The sequence below is a fragment of the Felis catus genome, chromosome A3 (genome assembly GCF_018350175.1).
Source record: "Felis catus isolate Fca126 chromosome A3, F.catus_Fca126_mat1.0, whole genome shotgun sequence".
Classification (NCBI taxonomy): domain Eukaryota; kingdom Metazoa; phylum Chordata; class Mammalia; order Carnivora; family Felidae; genus Felis; species Felis catus.
This window is the reverse complement of record NC_058370.1, coordinates 89748049-89768658: the sequence shown is the minus strand read 5'-3', so window position 1 is coordinate 89768658 and position 20610 is coordinate 89748049. Positions and strand designations below refer to the sequence as shown.

Sequence of the window (20610 nt, the reverse complement as noted above, 5' to 3'; positions counted from 1 at the left end):
ATCAAAAATTGTTACAAGACAAGGGGCACCTGGGTGGTTTAGTTGGTTAAGCATCTGACTCTTGATTTTGGCTTGGGTTATGATTTCATGGTTCATAGGTTCAAGCCCCGTGTCTGGCTCTGCAGACAGCATGGAGCCTATCTGGGATTTTTCTCTCCCTCTTTCTCTGCCTTTCCCCTGCTCATGTTTTCTCCTTCTCTTTCAAAATAAATAAGTATTCTTTAAAAAACCTATTACAAGCCAAAGGACACTATATAATCATAAAAGGGTCAAATCAAATCACCAAGAAGATATAAGAATTACAACTATTTATGCACTCAAATACTAAATCAATTGGGCAAATTTTTAAAGAGCTAAATCAATTGGGCAAATTTTTAAAGACTTGAAGGGAGAAATACACAGCAACACAGTAATATTAAGAGATTTCAATACCTCACTTTCAATAATGGACAGATAAAACAACCATACAGAACAGTAAGGAAACAGAGGAACTGAGTAACACTGTAGACCAATGGGACCTAACACACATATACTGAACACTCCACCTAAAAACAGCAGAATATACATTTTTCTCAAGTACACATGGAACATTCTTTAGGGCAGAACATGTTAGGCCACAAAACAAGTCTTAACAAATTCAAGGAGACTGAAATATACCGTATTTTTCCCAATCACAATAGAATGAAACTAGCAATCAATAGCACAGAAAAAAACCTGTAAATTTCCAAAATATGTATAATTTAAACACATATTCAAAAAATTAATGGGCCAAACAAGAAGTCACAAGGGAAAATAAAAAATACTTTGACACAACTGAATATGAAGACACAAAATACCAAAACTTATGTGATACAGCGAAAGCAATGCTAAAAGGGTAGTATGTGTATATTAAAAAAAAAATCATGATATCAAATTGATAGCCTAACTTACACCTCAAGGAACAATGAACTAAACCTAAAGCAAGCATAAGGAAAGAAATAATAAACAATGGAGCACAGATAAACAAAATACTGGAAAAAAAAAATCAGTGAAACTAATAGCTGAGTTTTTTTAAAGACCAACAAAATTGGCAAACCCTTAACTAGATTGACTAAGAAAAAAGAAAAAAGACTCAAGATAATAAAATCAGAAAATTAAAGAGGAAAAATTACAAGCAATGGCACAGAAATAAGGCTTATAAGAGAACAGTATGAACAATTCTATACCAACAAATTGGACAGCAAAGAAGAAATGCATGAATTCCTGGAAACACACATTCTACCAACACTGAATCATGAAAGATTAGAAAATCTGAACAAACCTGTAACTAGCAAGAAGACTAAATTGGTAATCAAAAACCTCCCAACAGGGAAAAGCCAAGGACCAGATGGCTTCACTACAGAATTCTACCAAACAATTAGAAAAGAATGAACAAGGGCACCTGGGTGGCTCAGTCGGTTGAGCGTCCGACTTCGGCTCAGGTCATGATCTCGCGGTTTGTGGGTTCGAGCCTCGCATCGGGCTCTGTGCTGACAGCTTGGAGCCTGGAGCCTGCTTCGGATTCTGGGTCTCCCTTTCCCTCCGCCCCTCCCCTGCTCAAGCTCTGTCTCTCTGTCTTAAAAATGAATAAAACATTAAAAAAAATTTTTTTTAATAAAAAAAAAAAGAATGAACATCAATCTTCCTAGAACATTCCCAAAAAATTGAAGAGGAAGGAACACTTCCTAACTCATTCTATGAGGCTAGTATTACCTTGATACGAAGCAGCCAGCCAAAGACACTACAAGAAAACTAACATCAATATCCTTGATAAACACAGAAGCAAAAATCCATAACAATTTACTAGCACAGAATTCATAGCACATTAAATGGATTGTATACCATATTCCAGTGGGATTTAACCCAAGAACACAAGGGTGGTTCAACATATAAAAACCAATCAACATAATAGCTCACATTAACAGAATTAAGGATAAAACAAAATGATTATTTCAACTGCTGCAGAAAAAGCATTTGACAATATTCACCACCCTTTTTTTTTTTTTTTCTTCAACGTTTTTTATTCATTTTTGGGACAGAGAGAGACAGAGCATGAACGGGGTAGGGGCAGAGAGAGAGGGAGACACAGAATCGGAAACAGGCTCCAGGCTCCGAGCCATCAGCCCAGAGCCTGATGCGGGGCTCGAACTCACGGACCGCGAGATCATGACCTAGCTGAAGTCGGACGCTTAACCGACTGCGCCACCCAGGCGCCCCCACCACCCTTTCATAATAAAAACACTCAACAAACTAGAAAAAGAAGAAAACTACCTCAACATAGTAAGAACCAGATATGAAAAACCCACAGCAAACATCATATTCAATAGTGAAAGACTGAAAGTATTTCCTGTAAGATCAGGAATGAAGACTTTCACCACTTCTATTCAAAATAGTTCTGGAAGTTCAAACCAGAGCATTAAGCAAGAAAAGGAAATAAAAGGCAACCAAACTGGAAAGGACAAAGTAAAATATCTCATTTGTAGATGATATAGTCTTATATAGAGAAAACTTTAAAGATTACACACACGCAGTTAGAATAAGCTAATTCATCAAAGTATCAGAATACAAAGTCAACACACAAAAATCCATTGCATTTCTATACACAGTAAACAATGTGAAAAGAAATTACAAAAACAATTCCACTTACAATGCATTAAAAAGAATAAACAACTTAGGGGGCACCTGGGTGGTTGAGTCAGTTGAACATCCGACTTCAGCTCAGGTCATGATTTCACAGTTTGTGAGTTCCAGCCCCACATCAGGCCCTGTGTTGACAGCTCAGAGCCCAGAGCCTGCTTCGGATTCTGTGTCTCCCTCTCTCTCTCTCTGCCCCTCCCCTGCTCACACAGTCTCTCTCAAAAATAATAAACATTAAAAAAAAGGTTCAACGGTGATTCAAAAAAATAAAATAAAAAGAATAAAATATTTAGGAATTAACCAAAAAGGTGAAAATCTTAAACAGTGTAAACTACTTTACCCAAAATGACATACAAAAATTAACTAAAATGGATCAAAGACTTAAACGTAAGACCTAAAACAAGAGAACTCTTATAAGAAAACATGGAACAAAAGCTTCATGATACTGAATTTGGCAATGATTTCCTGGTATAGGTAACAAAAGGAAAAAGAGACTAACTGGACTTCATGACAATAAAAAAAACTTGCGCATCAAAAGACTATCAACAGAGTAAAAAGACAAACCACAGAATGGGAGAAAAAAATATTTGCAAGTCATATATCTGATAAAAGAGTCATAGTTAGAATATATAATGAAAACTATTACAACTCAATAATAAAAAGACAAATAACCCAATTAAAAAATAGGCAAAGGATCTGAATAGACACTTTACCAAAGAAAACATACAAATGGCCAATAACCACATGAAAAAATGCTCAACATCACTAAACATCAGGGAAATGGAAATCAAAACTACAACAAGATACCACCTCATACCCTTTAAGGTGGCTACCATCAAAAAAAAAAAAAAAGAAACAGAAAATAAGTGCTGGTAAGAATGTAGAAACACTGAAACCCTCATGCACTGTTGATGGTGCTGCAAGAGGTAAAGCCACTGTGGAAAACAGTGCGATAGTTCCTCAAAACATTAAAAATAAAATTACCATATGATCCATCAATTCCACTTCTGGGTATATACCCCAAAGAACTGGCAGCAGTCCCAAGTGTCCATTGATAAATAAATGGATTAGCAAAATATGGTAAGTGCATACAATGGAATATTATTAAGGGAATTAAATATTAAAAGGGAAGGATATTCCTACAAAGGAATTCTACATATTCTATAGTATGAGTGAACCTTGAAGACATCACGCTAAGTAAGCCAGTCACAAAATGACATATACTGTTAAGATTCCGCTTAAATGAGGTAACTAAAGTAGTCAAATTCATAGAAACATAAACATGGTGGTTACCAGAGGCTGGGGTGAGAGGAATGGGAAGTTGTGTTTAATGGGCACAAAGCTTCAGTTTTGCAAGATGAAAAGAGTTCTGAAAATTGGTTGTACAACAATGTTAATATATTTAACATTATCAAACTGCACACTTAAAAATGGTTAAAATGGTAAATTTTATATTTATTTTGTCACAATTAAAAATAATTCAAGCCCCAGATAAACAAAAGAGAAAATTTCTTGATAACAAACCTATTTTACAGAAAATACTAAGGGATGTTCTTCAGGATGAAAGCAAGTGACACCAGTGAGTAATTCAAACTTATAGAAAACAACAAAAAGGGCTAATCAAAGCAATATTGCAGGTAATTGCAAAAGACAGTATAATGGCATACTTCTCCTTTCTTCCTTTCACTGATTTAAAAAGCAACTATATCAAACAATATATATCTAACTGTATTGTTGGGCCTATAACATAGAAATGTATTTGATAATGACAGCACAAAGGAGATCAACAGGAACAGAGTGCAATGGAATAGGAAAATGACCCCACGGGACGCCTGGGTGGCTCAGTCCGTTGAGCTTCCAACTTCAGCTCAGGTCATGATCTCACAGTTCATGGGTTCGGCCTGCATCAGGCTCTGGGCTGACAGCTCAGAGCCTGGAGCCTGCTTGGATTCTGCGTCTCCCTCTATCTTTGCCCCTCCTGGCACGTTCTCTCTCGTTCTCTCTCTCTCTCTCAAAAATAAACATTAAAAAAAAAATTTTTTTTAATGAAAAAAGAAAATGACACCAGATAGTAACTCAAAAAAAAGGGAAGAAATGAAGAGTACAAAAAAGGGATAAGTAGATTAATATAACAATCACTACAAATATATCTTTGTTATTCTACCTTCTGCCAGATTCTTCAAAAAACCTAAGATTTTATAAAGTTTTAACTACAACAACATATTGCTGAGTATAACACATGTAGACATATGCCTAATAGTAACAGCATTAAAGCAGGGGTAGGGAATGGACCTGTATGGGCATAAAGTTTCTATGTGGCAATATAAAGACTAAAGGAAAAAAACAGACACAAGATATACAGAAAATAAAAGGCTAAATAGCAGAAATAAATCCAAGCATATTATTAACACTACACGTGAATGAACCAAACAATCCAATCAAAGGCATATGTTGTGTTAGATTGCATGAAAAAGAAGATTCAACTGTATGCTATCTATAGGAGACACACTTTAGGCTCAAAAAGACAAACAGATTATAAGTTAAAGAATAGATAAAAAAGATTTACTATGCAAACAATCATAAAATAGATAGAGTGGCTATAGTAATATCAAGACAAAACATATTAAAACATAATGAAATACCTAAGAACAAATTTAACCAAGGAGGTGAAAGACTTGTACTCTGAAAACTATAAAACACTGATGAAAGAATTGAGGACAACACAAATGGAAAGGTATTCCATGCTCATGGAATGGAAGAACCAATATTGTTAAAATTTCCATACTACCCAAAGCAATCTGCAGATTCAATACAATCCCTATCAAAATGCCAGGAACACTTAATCCTTGTATGGAACCACAAAAGACCCCAAATAGCCAAAGCAATCTTGAAAAGTAAAGGAGTCCTTGGGTGGCTCAGTCAGTTAAGCGTCTGACTCTTGATTTCAGCTCAGGTCATGATCTCATAGTTATGAGATTGAGCCCCACATTGGGGTCCAGGCTGAACATGAAGCCTGCTTAAGATTCTCTCTCTCAACAGAAGACCATAGGGGAAGGGAAGGGCAAAAAAAAAAAAAAAAAAAAAAAAAAAAAAAAGTTACAAACAGAGAGGGAGGGAGGCAAACCATAAGAGACTCTTAAATGCAGAGAACTGAGGGTTGATGGGGGGTGGGGACAAGGGGAAAGTGGGTGATGGGCATTGAGGAGGGCACTTGTTGAGATGAGCACCAGGTGTTGTATGTAAACCAATTTGACAATAAATATTAAAAAAAAAAAATTCTCTCCCTCTCTCTCTCTCCCCTTTTGCCCCTCCCTCATGAGTGCGTGCACTCTCTCAAATAAAAAAAAAAAAAGGAAGAAAACAAAAACAAAACTGGAGGTATCACAATCCCAGATCTCAAGATATACTACAAAGCTACAATAATCAAAACAATACAGGGGCGCCTGAGTGACTCAGTTGGTTAGGTGTCCAATTTCAGCTCAGGTCATGATTTCACAGTTCGTGAATTACAGCCCCGCATCGGGCTGGGTGCTGACAGCTCAGAGCCTGGAGCCTGCTTCAGATTCTGTGTCTCCCCTGCCCCACTCACGCTCTGTCTCTGTCTCCTTCAAAAATAAATAAACATTAAAAAAAATTATTTTTAAACAGTATAGTACTGGCACACACACACAAATATATATATAAATGGAACAAAATAGAGCCCAGAAATAATATAATATTAACATAACATAAATTGATTATATGACCATTAATCTTTGACAAAGGAGGCAAGAATATGTAATAGAAGATAGTACCTTCCTTCAACAAATGGTGTTGGAAAAAGTGAACAGCTACATGCAAAAGAATGAAACTGGACCACTTTCTTATACCACATACCAAAATAAACTTATAATGAAAAAAAAAAAAAAAAGATGGATTAAGGACCTAAATGTGAGACCCAAAACCATAAAAATCCTAGAAGGGCTCACAGTCAGTAATTTCTCTGACACTGGCCACACAACATTCTTCTAGATATGTCTCCTGAGTCAAGAGAAACAAAAGCAAAACTAAACTCTTTGGGATTACATCAAAATAAAAAGCTTCTGCACAGCAAAGTAAATAATCAACAAAATTAAAGACAACCTACTGAATGGGAGAAGGTATTTGCAAATGACACATCCAATACAGGGTTAGTACCCAAAAAATATAAAAAACTTACACAACACCAAAAAAGCAAATAATCCAATTAAAAAATGGGCAAAAGACACGAACAGACATTTCTCCAAAGAAGATATCAGATGGTGAAGAGACACAGGAAAAGATGCTCAACATGAAGGAAATGCACATCAAAATCACAATGAGGTATCACCTCACATCTCTAAGAATGACTAAAATCAAAAACGCAAGAAACAAATGTTGGTGAAAATGTGGAGAAAAAGGAGCCCTCAGGCACTGCTGGTGGAAATGCAAACTGATGCAGCCTCCATGGAAAACAGTATGAAGGTTCTTAAAAAAATTAAAAATAGAACTACTACATGATCCAGTAATTTCACTACTGAGCATTTACCCTCAAAATATGAAAACATTAATTTGAGAAGATAAATGCGCCCCTATGTTTACTGCAGCATTATTTATAATAGACAAATTATGGAAGCAGCCCAAGTGTTCATTGATAGACAAATGGATAAAGAAGATGTATAGATACACACACACACACACACACACACACACACACACACACACACAACAGAATATTACTCAGCCATAAAAGAAGATGCAATCTTGCCGTTTGCAATAACATGGATGGATCTGGAGGGTATAATGCTAAGTGAAAGAAGTCAATCAGGGAAAGACAAATACCATATGATTTCATTCATATGGGGAATTTAAGAAACAAAACAAAGAAAAAAGAGACAAACCAAAAAAGACTCTTGTCTATAGAGAACAAACTGATGGTTACCAGACGGGAGGTGGGGGGGGGGGGGGGGGGGGGGGGATGGGTGAAATAGGTAAAGGGGATTAAGAATATACTTACTAATCATGATGAGCACTGAGTAATGTATAGAATTGTTCAATCACTTTATTGTACACCTGAAATGAATGTAATACTGTATATTAACTATACTGGAATTAAAATTTAAAAATATTTTTTAAAAACAATATGAAAACAACAAAAAAAAATTACTCAATACAAACAGGAATGTTTCACAATAATAAAACAGTCAGGGGTGCCTGGGTGGCTCAGTTGGTTAGGCAACTGACTTCAGCTCAGGTCATGATCTCACGGTTTGTGAGTATGAGCCCCATAATGGGCTCTGTGCTGACAGCCCAGAGCTTGGAGCCTACTTCAGATTCTGTGTCTTCCCCTCTCTCTACCCCTCCCCTGCTCACGCTCTGTGTCTCTCTGTCTCTCAATAATAAATAAATGTTAAAATTAAAAATTAAAAAAAAAGTCAATCCGCCAAGAATGCATAATTAAAATCTATATGCACCTAACACCAGAGCCCCCAGTAAAAAATGAAAGAAAAACTGAAAGAAATGAAGGAAGAAATAGACAATTCAACAATAATTAGACTTCAATACCCCATTTTCAAAAAAGTAGATGGATAGAGATTCTGTGAATCATTCTTGAACATTAAAAAGAGAGCAGAACAAATGGAATTAGAAATTTAAAAAACAATACCATTTACAGTAGCACACTCCAAAATTAAAATACTTAGGTATAAATCTAACCAAATATGTACAGAATCTATATGAAAGAAACTATAAGCCTCTGGTAAAAGAAATCAAAGAGGAGCTAATTAAATGGACAGATATTCCATGTTCATGGTTTATCAGACTCAATACTGTCAACATGTCAGCTCCTCGTAATATGATGTATAGATTCAACACGATTCCAATCATAATCAAAATTCCAGGCAAATTATGTTGTGGGTATTGACAGATTTTTCTTAAAGTTTATAAGAAAAGGCAAAAGACCAGAACAGCCAATACAAAATTAAAGAAGACAAAGTGGGAGGGCTGATACTATCTGACTTCACGACTCACTATAAAGCTACAGCAATCAAAAAAGTGTAGTATTGGCAAAAGAACATACAAACAGATCACTGTAACAGAACAAAGCCCAGAAACAGACCCACATAAATACAGTCAACTCATCTTGGACAGAGGAACAAAGGTAATATAAGGGAGCAAAGATGTTCTTTTCAACAAATGGTAGTGGAACTACTAGACATCTACATCCAAAAAAATGAATCTAATGAAAAAAATGAATCTAAACACTAATTTTACATGTTTCACAAAATTTAACTCAAAACAGATCACAGATATAAATACAAAATGCAAAACTATAAAAACTATAAAACACCTAAAAGATAATATAAGAGAAAACCTAGATGACCTTGAGTATGATGATGAGTTTTTAGGTATAGCACCAAAAGCACAATCCTTGAAAGAAATAATTAATAAAATGGGCTAATTAAAATTAAAAACTTCTGTTCTGTGAAAGACAATGTCAAAAGAATGAAAAGACAAGCAACAGACAAGGACAAAATATTTGTAAAAGACGATATGGACTATTAACCAAAATACACAACTCTTATTAAAATTCAAAGATACAAAAACAAACAACCCAATTAGAAAATGGGTAATAGGGGCGCCTGAGTGGCTCAGCTGGTTAAGCATCTGACCTCGGCTCAGGTCATGATCTTGTGTTCATGAGTTCAAGCCCCACATTGGGATCTCTGCTGTCAGTGCAGATCCTGCTTTGGATCCTGTCTCCCTCTCTCTCTGCCCCTCCCCCACGTGTGCTATCTCTCTCTCTCTCTCTCTCAAAACTAAATAAATACATTTAAAAAAAAAGAAAATGGGTAATAGATCTGAACAGACGCTTCATCAAAAAAGATGTATATCTGGAAAACAAGAACATGACAAGGTGCTCAACATCATATATTATTAGGGAAATGCAAATTAAAACAGTGAGATCACCACTACACACCTACTAGAAGGGCCAAAACCCAAAATACTGACAATACCAAATGCTGCTCAGAATACAGAGCAACAGGAACTCTTATTCATTACTCAATGATGATGGGAATGCAAAATGGTACAATCACTCTGGAAGACACTCTGGCAGTTTCTTACAAAACTAAACACACTCTTAGCATACAATCTAGCATTCCCTTAAGCCAAAGCCTAATCCAGAGCAAGGCTCAACCCTGCTCAATTGTATGAAGGCTGAGAGAAGTGAGGATACTGCAGAAAACTATGAGACTAGCAGATAGCAGAGGTTGGTTCATGAGATTTAAGGAAAAAAGCGATCTCCATAACAAAAGTGTAACATGAAGCAGCAAGCGCTGATATAGAAGGTGCAGCAAGTTATCCAGAAGACCCAGCTAAGAAAATTAATGAAGGCAACTATACTAAACAGATTTTCAACGTAGACAAAACAGCCTTATGTAGGAAGAAGATGCCGTCTAGGGTTTCCATAGCTAGAAAGAAGTCAACACCTGGCTTCAAAGCTTCAAAGGACAGGCTACTCTCTTGTTAGGGGCTAATGCAGCTGGTGACTTTAAATTGAAGCCAATGATCATTTATCATTCTGAAAATCCTGGGGCCCTTAAGAATTATATACTCTGCCTGTACTCTATAAATGGAAACACAAAGCCTAGAAGACGGTTATGTCTGTTTATAACATGGTTTAATAAACATTTTAACCCCACTGCTGAGACCTTGATCAAAGACCTTAATGTAAGAGCAAAAATTATAAAACTCTTAGAGGAAACATACAGGTAAATCTTTATGAATTCACATTCGGCAACAGGTTCTAAGATAGGACACCAAAAGCATGAGCAACAAAAGAAAAAAAGACAAATAAGACTTCATCAAAAATAAAAACTTTTTGGGGCATGTGGGTGGCTCAGGTGGTTAAACATCTGACTCTTGGTCTCAGCTCAGGTCTTCATCTCAGGGTTGTAAATTCAACCCCTGCATTGGGCTCCATGCTGGGCATGGAGCCTACTTTAAAAAAATAACATAACATAACATAACATAACATAACATAACATAACATAACATAACATAACATAACATAACACAACACAATAAAATAAAATCTATTGTGCTTCAAAGAACACTATCAAGAATGTGAAAAAACCCACAGACTGGGAAAAAATATTGCAAAGCAGACACCTTATAAAAGAATACTGGGGCGCCTGCGTGGCGCAGTCGGTTAAGCGTCCGACTTCAGCCAGGTCACGATCTCGTGGTCCGTGAGTTCGAGCCCCGCGTCAGGCTCTGGGCTGATGGCCCAGAGCCTGGAGCCTGTTTCGGATTCTGTGTCTCCCTCTCTCTCTGCCCCTCCCCCGTTCATGCTCTGTCTCTCTCTGTCCCAAAAATAAATAAACGTTGAAAAAAAAATTTTTTTTAAAAAAGAATATTAAATTCACACTGTGGAAAATATGAAGAATAAATAAATAATTCTTACATCTCAAAAGTACATAGACAAATGACCAAAATAAAAATAAGCAAAGGATCTGAATGGGCATGTCACCAAAGAAGATATACAAATGGCTAATAAGCACAAGAAAAGATGCTCAATATCATAAGCCATCAGGGAAATCCAAGTCAAAACCACAATGAGATACCACATCACATCCACCACGATGGTTATAATCAAAGTCAAATAATAACAAATGTTGACAAAGATGTAAAGAGATTGGAATTTTCGTACATTGCTTGTAGGAATGTAAAAGAGTGCAGCAGCCATTTGGGGAAACAATCGGACAGTTCCTCAAAGGACAAATATGGAGTTACCACATGTCCAGCAATTCCACTCCTAAATATATACCCAATAGAAATGAAAACACGTCCACATAAAAACTTGTACATAAATGTTTATAGCAACATTCTTCATAACAGCCAAAAGGTAGGAAAAAAACCAAATGTTTATCAACCAATGAATGAAAAACAAATATAGTATACCCATACAATGAAATTTTAATCTGGCTCAGTTGGTTAAGCATTGGACTCCTGGTTTCAGCTCAGGTCATGATCTCACCGTTTCATGAGTTTGAGCCCCACACTGGGCTCTGCGCTGGCAGTGCGGAGCCTGCTTGAGATACACTCTCTCTCTCTCTCTCTCTCTCTCTCTCTCGCTCTCGCTCTCGCTCTCGCTCTCGCTCTCTGCCCATCCCCTATTCACGCTCTCTCAAAAATAAACAAACTTAAAAAAAAAGCAAAACCATTATCATTTATAAAATATCCCAATAAAATGCAGCAGTTCCTTAAGAGAAAACACACTATGACACAGTTTTTATGCTAAGAAAACAAGGATTAATATTAAGAATAAAATATATATTGGGGTACCTGAGTGGCTCAGTCTGGTTAAGCCTCCGACATTGGCTCAGCTCATGATCTCCCAGTTTGTGAGTTCAAACTCCGGGTTTGTGAGTTCAAGTTCTGTGTCGGGCTCACTGCTGACAGCTCAGAGCCTGGAGCCTACTTCGGATTCTGTCTGTCTGTCTGTATCTCTGTCTCTCCCCACCTCCCCCACTCATGCACGCACATGCGTGTTCTCTCTCTCTCAAAAATAAACAAATATTGTAAAAAATTTAAAAGAATAAAATATGTCAATAGGTCAAAAAAGATAAATTATACACTGTAGACAAATTTGGAGACAGGGGTCAGGAAAGTGAAAAAGGGGTTCATGCCTGATGTTGAACATCAGGAGAGGGCTAGAGGCTAAGAGTGAAGATGTGCAAGAAGCAGAGGGAGGAAACACAAAGATTTCCAAACACTGTTCATGACCCAGTTAAAAGAGATGGAGACCAAGAATTTCTGGTGATACCAATCCATATAACCGAATTATCTTCCCTAGCACAGCTCAGAAATTTAAGTTTAGGAATTACAAGGAGAGGTGTTTGAAATGATCCATGTTCAACGGCCTGCAGAACCAGTGTTAAGACCAACACGGTAAAAGCTCTGAACCACTCACTTCCTAAACTCCTTAAAAAGACTTGGTTGTAAGGCTGGGCACATTTCACTCCGAACTTACAAAGTCTCATGCCTTAGCTCAGTCTCACAACTACAAACTTAATTGCTACCTTATACATTACCATTAGTACATCCTTATGATCTAATAAGAGAGAAATAAGTGAATCAAACTCTTACAATTTTGTCATTTAACTTGACACTAGACAGAACTAAATGTTTCCTATCATTTGGTCTCATCCTTTTAATACACTGCATTAAATACTACACAACTTATCTTCAAAAAACTTTATAGTTCATAAATTTCTAGTAAGAAACACTAAAGTCTCTTTCCCCTTTAAACATCTTCCAACTTATGCCAGTAAAATTTAATGTCAGCAAACTAAGGGAAAAAATCATAATACTCTTTATATCATCTTAAAACCACCTTTACTTTAATTTTTTAATGTTTATTCATTTTTGAGAGACAGAGAGTCAGAACATGAGCAGGGGAGGGGCAGAGAGAGAGGGGAAACAGAATCCAAAGCAGGCTCCAGGCTCTGAGCTGTCAGCACAAAGTCCGATGCAGGGCTCAAACTCACAAACCATGAGATCATGACCTGAGCCAAAGTCAGATGCTTAACCAACTGAGCCACCCAGGCGCCCCTTAAAACTACATTTAATACTGAATACCTTCTATACCTTCATATATTCTCCAAGGTAAGCAGTAAAATACCTGATTTCTCTTAAAACAAAAACAAAAACAAAAACCCACTTCTTTGGAGGGGGTGGGGGAGAAACACTAGGCTCTAAGAAGTAGGGTTGTCTATTATATATAGATCACTATTAGACGGGATAATAATTTTTCATATTGTCTATAATAAGAGTTAAAGTGGTTTAATACACTCCTCCTCTAGACTTGGAGATATAAATTTAAATACTAATAGTTTGATTCAAACAAGAAATCATAGAACAAAATAAAAGTTAGGAGACCTCATCCACAAGTGTAGCTTTAATTATGGTCTATCTGCAGATAATTTACAGCTTGAAATCTCCAACCCAGACTTCTCCTTTGATCTCCAAAAACAATCTTAACACTCATCTCAGCCAATCCCATCAACCCCTCCCTCCCACCTCTAACCTGGCCATATCTCAATATTTGACACAATCATTCATCCAATAATCTAACACCAAACACCTTCTTGCCTCCATGTTCCACACCTAATCCATTATTAGTGTAATAATAATGTAAAATTAATGGATAAGTACAATGATTTTACCTCTTAAATATTTCTCCAATCAGTCTGTTTTTTTTCTATATCCACCAACACCTCCTTGTTGCAAAATATGGTCATCTTTTGCCTGGCAATACTGCAATGGCTTACTAATTAGCATCCCTGACATATTGCCACTTCCCCTTCCCCATCCTGCTGTCAAAGCTGTTCTCCACTCTGCTACAAAGTGATGTTTCTGAAACACAAATTTTACTATATACCCCATTTTCAATGACTTTCCAAAGCTCCAGAGATAAATCTTTTATCTATATTGGCCTTTAGTTTCCTGGAAATGCCATGCTTTCTCCCACATTACCTTTCCATGTGCCTTTCCCTCAACTGAGAGGCTTTCTCTTTGCTAGTTAACTTTAATTTGTCTTCAGATCTTAGCTCTATCAGAACTTCCTCAGGGAAGCTTTCCCCAGCTTCACTAACAAGATCAGATTCCATTTCCGTATGCTTTCAAAGCATGTTAGTACATATCAGTTTTACTTTTATTCATGTGGCCAAATGAATTGTCTGCCTCCCTCTTATGTGAACACTAGTGAGGCAGAGATTAAAAAAAAAAAAATGTTTGGGTTCACCAAGGTTCCAACCAGCACAACAGGTGAATGCCCTAATGAGTGCTCAATGAGTAAGTGCCCACTGGAATATTTACCAGGCAAAACAATAATTCTTTAATGATCAACAGTCTATAGGCATCAATGTCCAAAAGAACTTTCTGTGATTAAGGAACTATTCCGTATCTGCACTTTCCAATAGTGGCCACTAGTCAAGTGTGGCTATTGAGCACTTAGTATAACAGAGGCATTGAATTTTTAGTTTAATTAACTAAATAAGATGTAAAGAGCCGCATGTGGCTAGTAATGACTGTACAGAACAGCACAAGTCTATGTAAGTCTTTTCTCTTTTCAACTGTTGTACTTCGCTGCATTTTGTCACTCTGCATAGTTTACATACATCTTGTCTATGGAGCAGTCCTAGACAATAAACCCCTGGGCTTCTTTTGGTCCCCACACATACCCTGCACACAACAGAAACTTAATAAATGTCTGATGATTTGATATCTGAATTGTAGAGCAAACTTCCTTTTTCTCCCTGAGAAGCTAATGAATTAAATGTAGTTATTTTCAAACCGGTCTTCAGAAGCCAACCATAAAATCAGCTCTTTCTCCATTGTGTAATACCTTGTGCTTTCTAGCTTTCCAGACTGTTTGGAACTGCCGCATAAACCTCCTGCTACCGACCGGGGGCCCCTTTATTGCTACAAACGAGGGTCCAGTGAAGTACAATAGGCGAGGAGCCTCTGGAGACTAATCATGTAGTGTCCATAATCCACACTACTCCCTCAAGAAGAGCCCTGCCCTTCAGGCACACTAATCTAATTGTCTCCGCAACAAAACAGTCCCTGGGCAACCTTACTCTCCACTCCAACACCGCCGTTTTCCCCTCCCGCAGGGCACCAGGAGCCCCACCTCCCTCCCAAAGCGTTGCTTCACCACACCCACTGGGAATACTGGCTCTCAGAACGTCTGGTGTAATTCAAAAAGCCCGGGACCCAACGAGGGGAGTAAACAAGAGAGGTCTTTGCCAGCAAGAATGGGAAACTTGGCGTAGCCAACCAGAACCTGAACAAGAGTGTGGGCCCAGGACGCGAGATGGCCCCTACAAGGCTCTAAAAGCGCGCTTATTATTTGTCGGGCACCGTGACCCGCAGCGAGCAGGAGGCAGCAGGGTAGAAAGCAGGCGGAGCGCTCAGGGACTACCCGTCACCCTGCCCGACGGCAGCCCACATCTCTCCCCCGCCTGGCTCACCTTCTCCGGGCCGGTCCGCTCGTCCTCCAAGAAGCGGTGGCTCGGGCGCGACGACGAAAGCAAACTCCCGCTGGGGTGCGCCTGCAGCCAGGCCTTGGCCTCCTCGTCGTCCTCGTCGTCCGTGCTCTCCCGTGGCTGGCTCTCGTAATTAAAGTCCGAGTCCAGCTCCCGCCCCTCCCCTTCCTCCACCTCCTCCACCACCTCCACCACCTCGACCACCTCGTCCTCTTCCTGGTTCGCAGACTCCTCCGCCTGTTCCTCCTCCTCCTCCTCGAGCTCGCCGGGCCACGGCAGGTCCTCAGGCTCCATGTTGGCGTCTCGCTCTAGGAGGCAGAGGAGGAGGGGGAGAGGGGAAAGGGGAGGAAGGGTAGGGGAAGAGAGCTGACTGGCGGTTGCGGCCGCGCGCAGGCGCAAAGCCCGCCGCGGCCTCGCACCCGGCGCCGCGACGCGCGGACGGGGCGGGGCAGGGAGTGAGAGCGCGGGTTGCTAAGGACGCCCCGCGGGGAGGCCCGAGGTGTGGCTGGAGCTGGCGAGGGAGTGGCGTAGCCCTCGTCACACGCTGGGACATTGCTCACAGTACTGAAAGCTCACAATAAACTCGGACTGGGGTCTTCTCGAGGGAGGGGAGAATTTCGTCCTCGGTTGGACCAAGTCAAAACTGAATTTTGCCCTTGCACCGGGAGGAGATCAGACTCTAGGATAAACCTATGATAATCAAACTTGCAAGTTACAAATTTTTAAAGGTTGAGTGCCTGCCATGCGACAGGCTGTATGATGGGCACTTGAAACTAGCGGCGAAAAAGTGGGGCGGTAGAGGGGTTAAGCTGGTACCAGAAAAATGGAAGTTTGAATCCTGACATCGCCACTTACGTTGGTGTGACTGAGCCTCTATAAAATGATAAGAGGCCTTCACATAGGATGGTTATGATAATTAAAGCAGATAACCAACGTAAAGGACTTAGTGGTAGGTATTATTCATTGATTATTGTGCGGTAACTCATTAAATGCCCGCAGTTCTGTGAGATTAGTATTAATACCATTTCATATTTGAAGAATCTAAGGCTCAGAAAAATAACGTGCCCAAAACCTCTTACCTAGTAATTGGCTGGCTGTGCAATCCCAAGTCTTCTGTAAATCCAGTAAATTGCCCTGGCCCAGACCTATAAGCTAATAAAGAATAAAGAGTAAGTATTTGTGCTGATAGTACATATATTTTTAGTCTAATCAATGACTTTGAAATGCTTTGGAAACAAAGCTTTCCTGATTAATTCAGGAACCCCTATAAAAGAAATAGCAAATTAAAGAATCTTGAGATGCTTTGCTATTACCTAAGGAGACAGCCATAATTAGAATCCAGCAAAAGTTCTTCATGGTACCTGTCCACAATAGCAGAGATAAATTGGTAGTGATATCAAACCAACATTGGCAAGGTAATTTTTAGGAGTACTGTCAAGGATGTATGTCCTATCTGTCTATGACCCAATTCTAGCAAAACTATAAAGATAGAACATGGACTGGAGCCCAAAGCCTCAGGGCTCCTGTGAACATCTCTAAATGGACTATGAGTATATTCAAACACCACTCTTCTTATAACAAGTTGAGGCTTTTCCTTGCTGGAGAGCTATGGATATAATGATAGAAAAAGAAAGTTGCTTGATTTTGTATTCCTGACTGGAGAAACCCAGTAACAGGGACACACATTTCATTGATACTGTTATTAAATAATTCTGTAAACCTTTACCATGTACTTAGAAACTCCACTATGCTTATCATCCACAAATTTCAGTAAAAATGAAGGGAACTAATGGAATTCTAAAACTACGTATCAAAGTTCTCGGAAACTCTCCAACCTCCAAGGCCCAAAGTACTTCCATTTGCCTTCATAGCAAGGACATCATTCTACTGTAGGATCCACAAGTTATCTCCTTCTGAGTTCATAACAGTCTGCCTCATGTACTTGGGAATTATTTCCAATATAGATTCTACCTTAAAACAAGCTGATATGACTAATTGCTGCAGGGGACCCACACTATAACTCCTACTTTATCAACAATAGGTGGAAGCTGCATTTCCAAAGCACCTACCTAAGCAGTTTCTGCAGGATCTGAAATCCAGAGATTTCTGAAAAAAGCATCAAAAAAGAATTTTTTTTTTCCCTTGATCCTCAATGGAAAAATCTCATCAGGCACTGTTAAGGACAACCCAACAGTAAAACTACAAGGCTTTGATCCTTGGATTCATGTTACTCAACAAAAAAATACATGCATCATTTTTTCTGGGATATTGGATGTCTAATCCATTCATTGCAAGACCTCAAACCAAAGATTCTCAGGAATTCTCCAGAGCTGCTGACTACAGAAATGGATAGCGTATGCCCATTACAACAGAACAAGCTTGATTTTCTGATTCTTCAGTATCCTTCACCCTACCACTAATCTTGCCTATTATTGTTCTTTGACAACCCTTTTAACTAACAAAATGATGTCTCTATATGATCCCCTTGATCTTCATACTGTTACTTTTGACTCCCTGTGCTCTTCTGCCACTTACGAAAAAGCAATTTTAAAAAAGAAAGAAAAGAATAGAAAAACAATATGCTCTGACGTGTTTTTCTCAAGCCATAGCCACTGCTCTTAATTTAATGGCTGAAATATTTCAGTCTTTTCAGCAGCTTCCACATTCCAAGTCAGTAGTCTGAAAGATAAGCTGATGTCCCCTGAGTCTGAACCTTCCAGAGAACAAATTGGAGTCCTCCTTCAACCTCATCAGCCTTTAAACAAATGGCTGTACCTTTGAGTTCCACCAATATATCCCTGTATCTTTTCACCCATTTTCCTTAGGAACCCAAACACAAGATGATGTGGAGGACGGCACTGGTAAAGAAAAGGAGATCGATAAGGAAGTAATAACAGTACTTCAGATAATGAATGCAGGTGCAGATAGTGGGAGGGAGGGAGGAGAGTACAGATGCAAAAGCTACATGGAGGTGACATCAATAGGACCTGGTGACTGGGTATGGGGAGGAGAGGTAGAAGGAAGGAATAAGATCAATCCCACATTTTGGTTTGGGCAGCCCAGCTGATGATGGAAATACAGAAGTAGGAACATGCAGGTCTTTAGGAAAAGGTCATGAGTTCGCTTTGGAGCATATTGAGTTTTAGTAGCCTAAGACATATCAAGTTAAGGATGTTCAGTTAGGACTTGCAGATACAAGACTGGGACTCGGGGAAGAGGGAGGGGTGGGTTGCTGACAACAAGCACATAGGTGTTGGAGAAAGTCACAACTCAGTGTAAAACAGAAGTGGGCCACGAATGGAACCCTGAATAGCATGCACATTCCAAAAGAGGAAGAGGAGAACACAGACTGAGAAGAAACTACCAGAGATAGGAAGAGAACACAAAAATAGCAGTAATATAAAATATGGGAAATCAAATACAGTTGGCAAACAACACAGGTTTGAACTGCACAGGCACTTCTACATGGATTTTGGGGGGCGGGGTAAATACAGTATGGTACTACAGAAGTAGTTTCTCTTCCTTATGATTTTTTTTGTTAACACTTTCTATTCTCCAGCTTACTTCATTGTAAGAACATAATACATAATACACATAATGTACAAAATATGTGTTGGGGCGCCTGGGTGGCTCAGTTGATTGAGTCTCACTTTGGCTCAGGTCATGATTTTGCAGTTCGTGAGTTCAAGCCCTCTGTGTCGGGGAGGGGAGGGAGAAGGGGGGTCAGGGCTGAGAGCACGGAGTCTGTTTGGATCCTTTGTCTCCCTCTCTCTCTCCCCCTTCCCCCCTCTTTCTCCTCAAAAAATAAACATTTAAAAATATGTGTGCGTGCATGTTAATTGACTAGGTGATCAGTAAGTCTTCTTCTGATCAATAGTTGGCTATTAGCAGTTAAGTTTTTGAGAAGTCAAGTTACATATGGATTTTCAACTGCATTGGGGGTAGACTCCCCTAACCCCCACATTTTTCAAGGGCCAACTATATTTTCAATATGGGAGAGGTCAAAAGCATCAAATGCAACAGAAAGACAAAATAAGAACTGAAAAGCATCTAATGAATTTGGCCTTATGAAATTATTGGTAACTTGCACAAGAAATTATTTTGATGGAATGGTGGGAGCAGACTACAGATGAAACAGTTGGGAAATGATTGAAGGTGAGGAAGGTGAGATGTTGAATGTAGAAAGGAGGATTTGGGCCATGAAAAGGGGAAAGAATAAGGGAGTAACTAGAACAGGAAAGGAACCATGGGAGTTTGTTGTTGTTTTCAAAATGGAAGACATTTGAGTTTATTAGAATGCGAAGATTGACCCAAAGGAAAGAAAGACATAGAAAGAAAGACAAAAAGACAATTGATAAAAGCAGAGAGGATGACAGGGGGTTCAGGTGGAAGGATTATCCTCAGAAGTACATGGGTTTCTCACAGAAAAGACAGGTATTGATAAAAATCTTTTATTCAGGTGAGTGGAGCAAGAAGTTGATTGAATTCATGTTTCTTCGGTTTTATCCATGTGGTCTGCAGACCACGTTGATCAGAATCACCTGAGGTATCTATTTTATGAAGAATCCCAGCTGCCATCACCCAGAGAATGAGATTTAGGAAGTCTGGGTTGGCACCCAGGAATCTGATCTTTAAACTAGCACAAGTACCACCCCCCAAGTAATGCTGATCCATCATAATGGTTGAGAACCACTCCTTTTTTTCTCTGTGAAATATCAAGGACAATACAGTGTTTCCCCACCCCCTATAGAAAGTCATCCCTCTACCTGCCACCTAGCAGCCAAGGCATGGACATGTGACCTAGATTTACACCTTTGGATGCTCCCATTTGTGACTTTGTTTCTTAAGGGAGTGAAGCAGAAACAATTCAGAACTTACCACACAAAGCATAGTATGGGACTGG

The 20610-nt window shown here is 39.0% G+C and overlaps 1 protein-coding gene across 12 annotated transcripts in view; it reads right to left on the bottom strand.

Annotated features, from left to right (window-relative positions):
• Positions 1–16125, bottom strand: part of ALMS1 (ALMS1 centrosome and basal body associated protein) — a 223530-nt gene extending 207405 nt beyond the window's left edge. For 4 of the 12 annotated variants that reach the window (XM_045054402.1, XM_045054404.1, XM_045054407.1 and 1 more), the window contains exon 1: positions 15693–16120. In XM_045054402.1, the coding sequence (XP_044910337.1) occupies positions 15693–16001 (309 nt within the window). In that variant the 5' untranslated portion in view covers positions 16002–16120. Of the gene's footprint in view, positions 1–15692 lie in introns of all 12 variants that reach the window. The other 8 variants (XM_045054403.1, XM_045054406.1, XM_045054410.1 and 5 more) reach the window with 6 other exon arrangements.
• Between the last annotated feature and the right edge of the window lie 4485 nt (positions 16126–20610).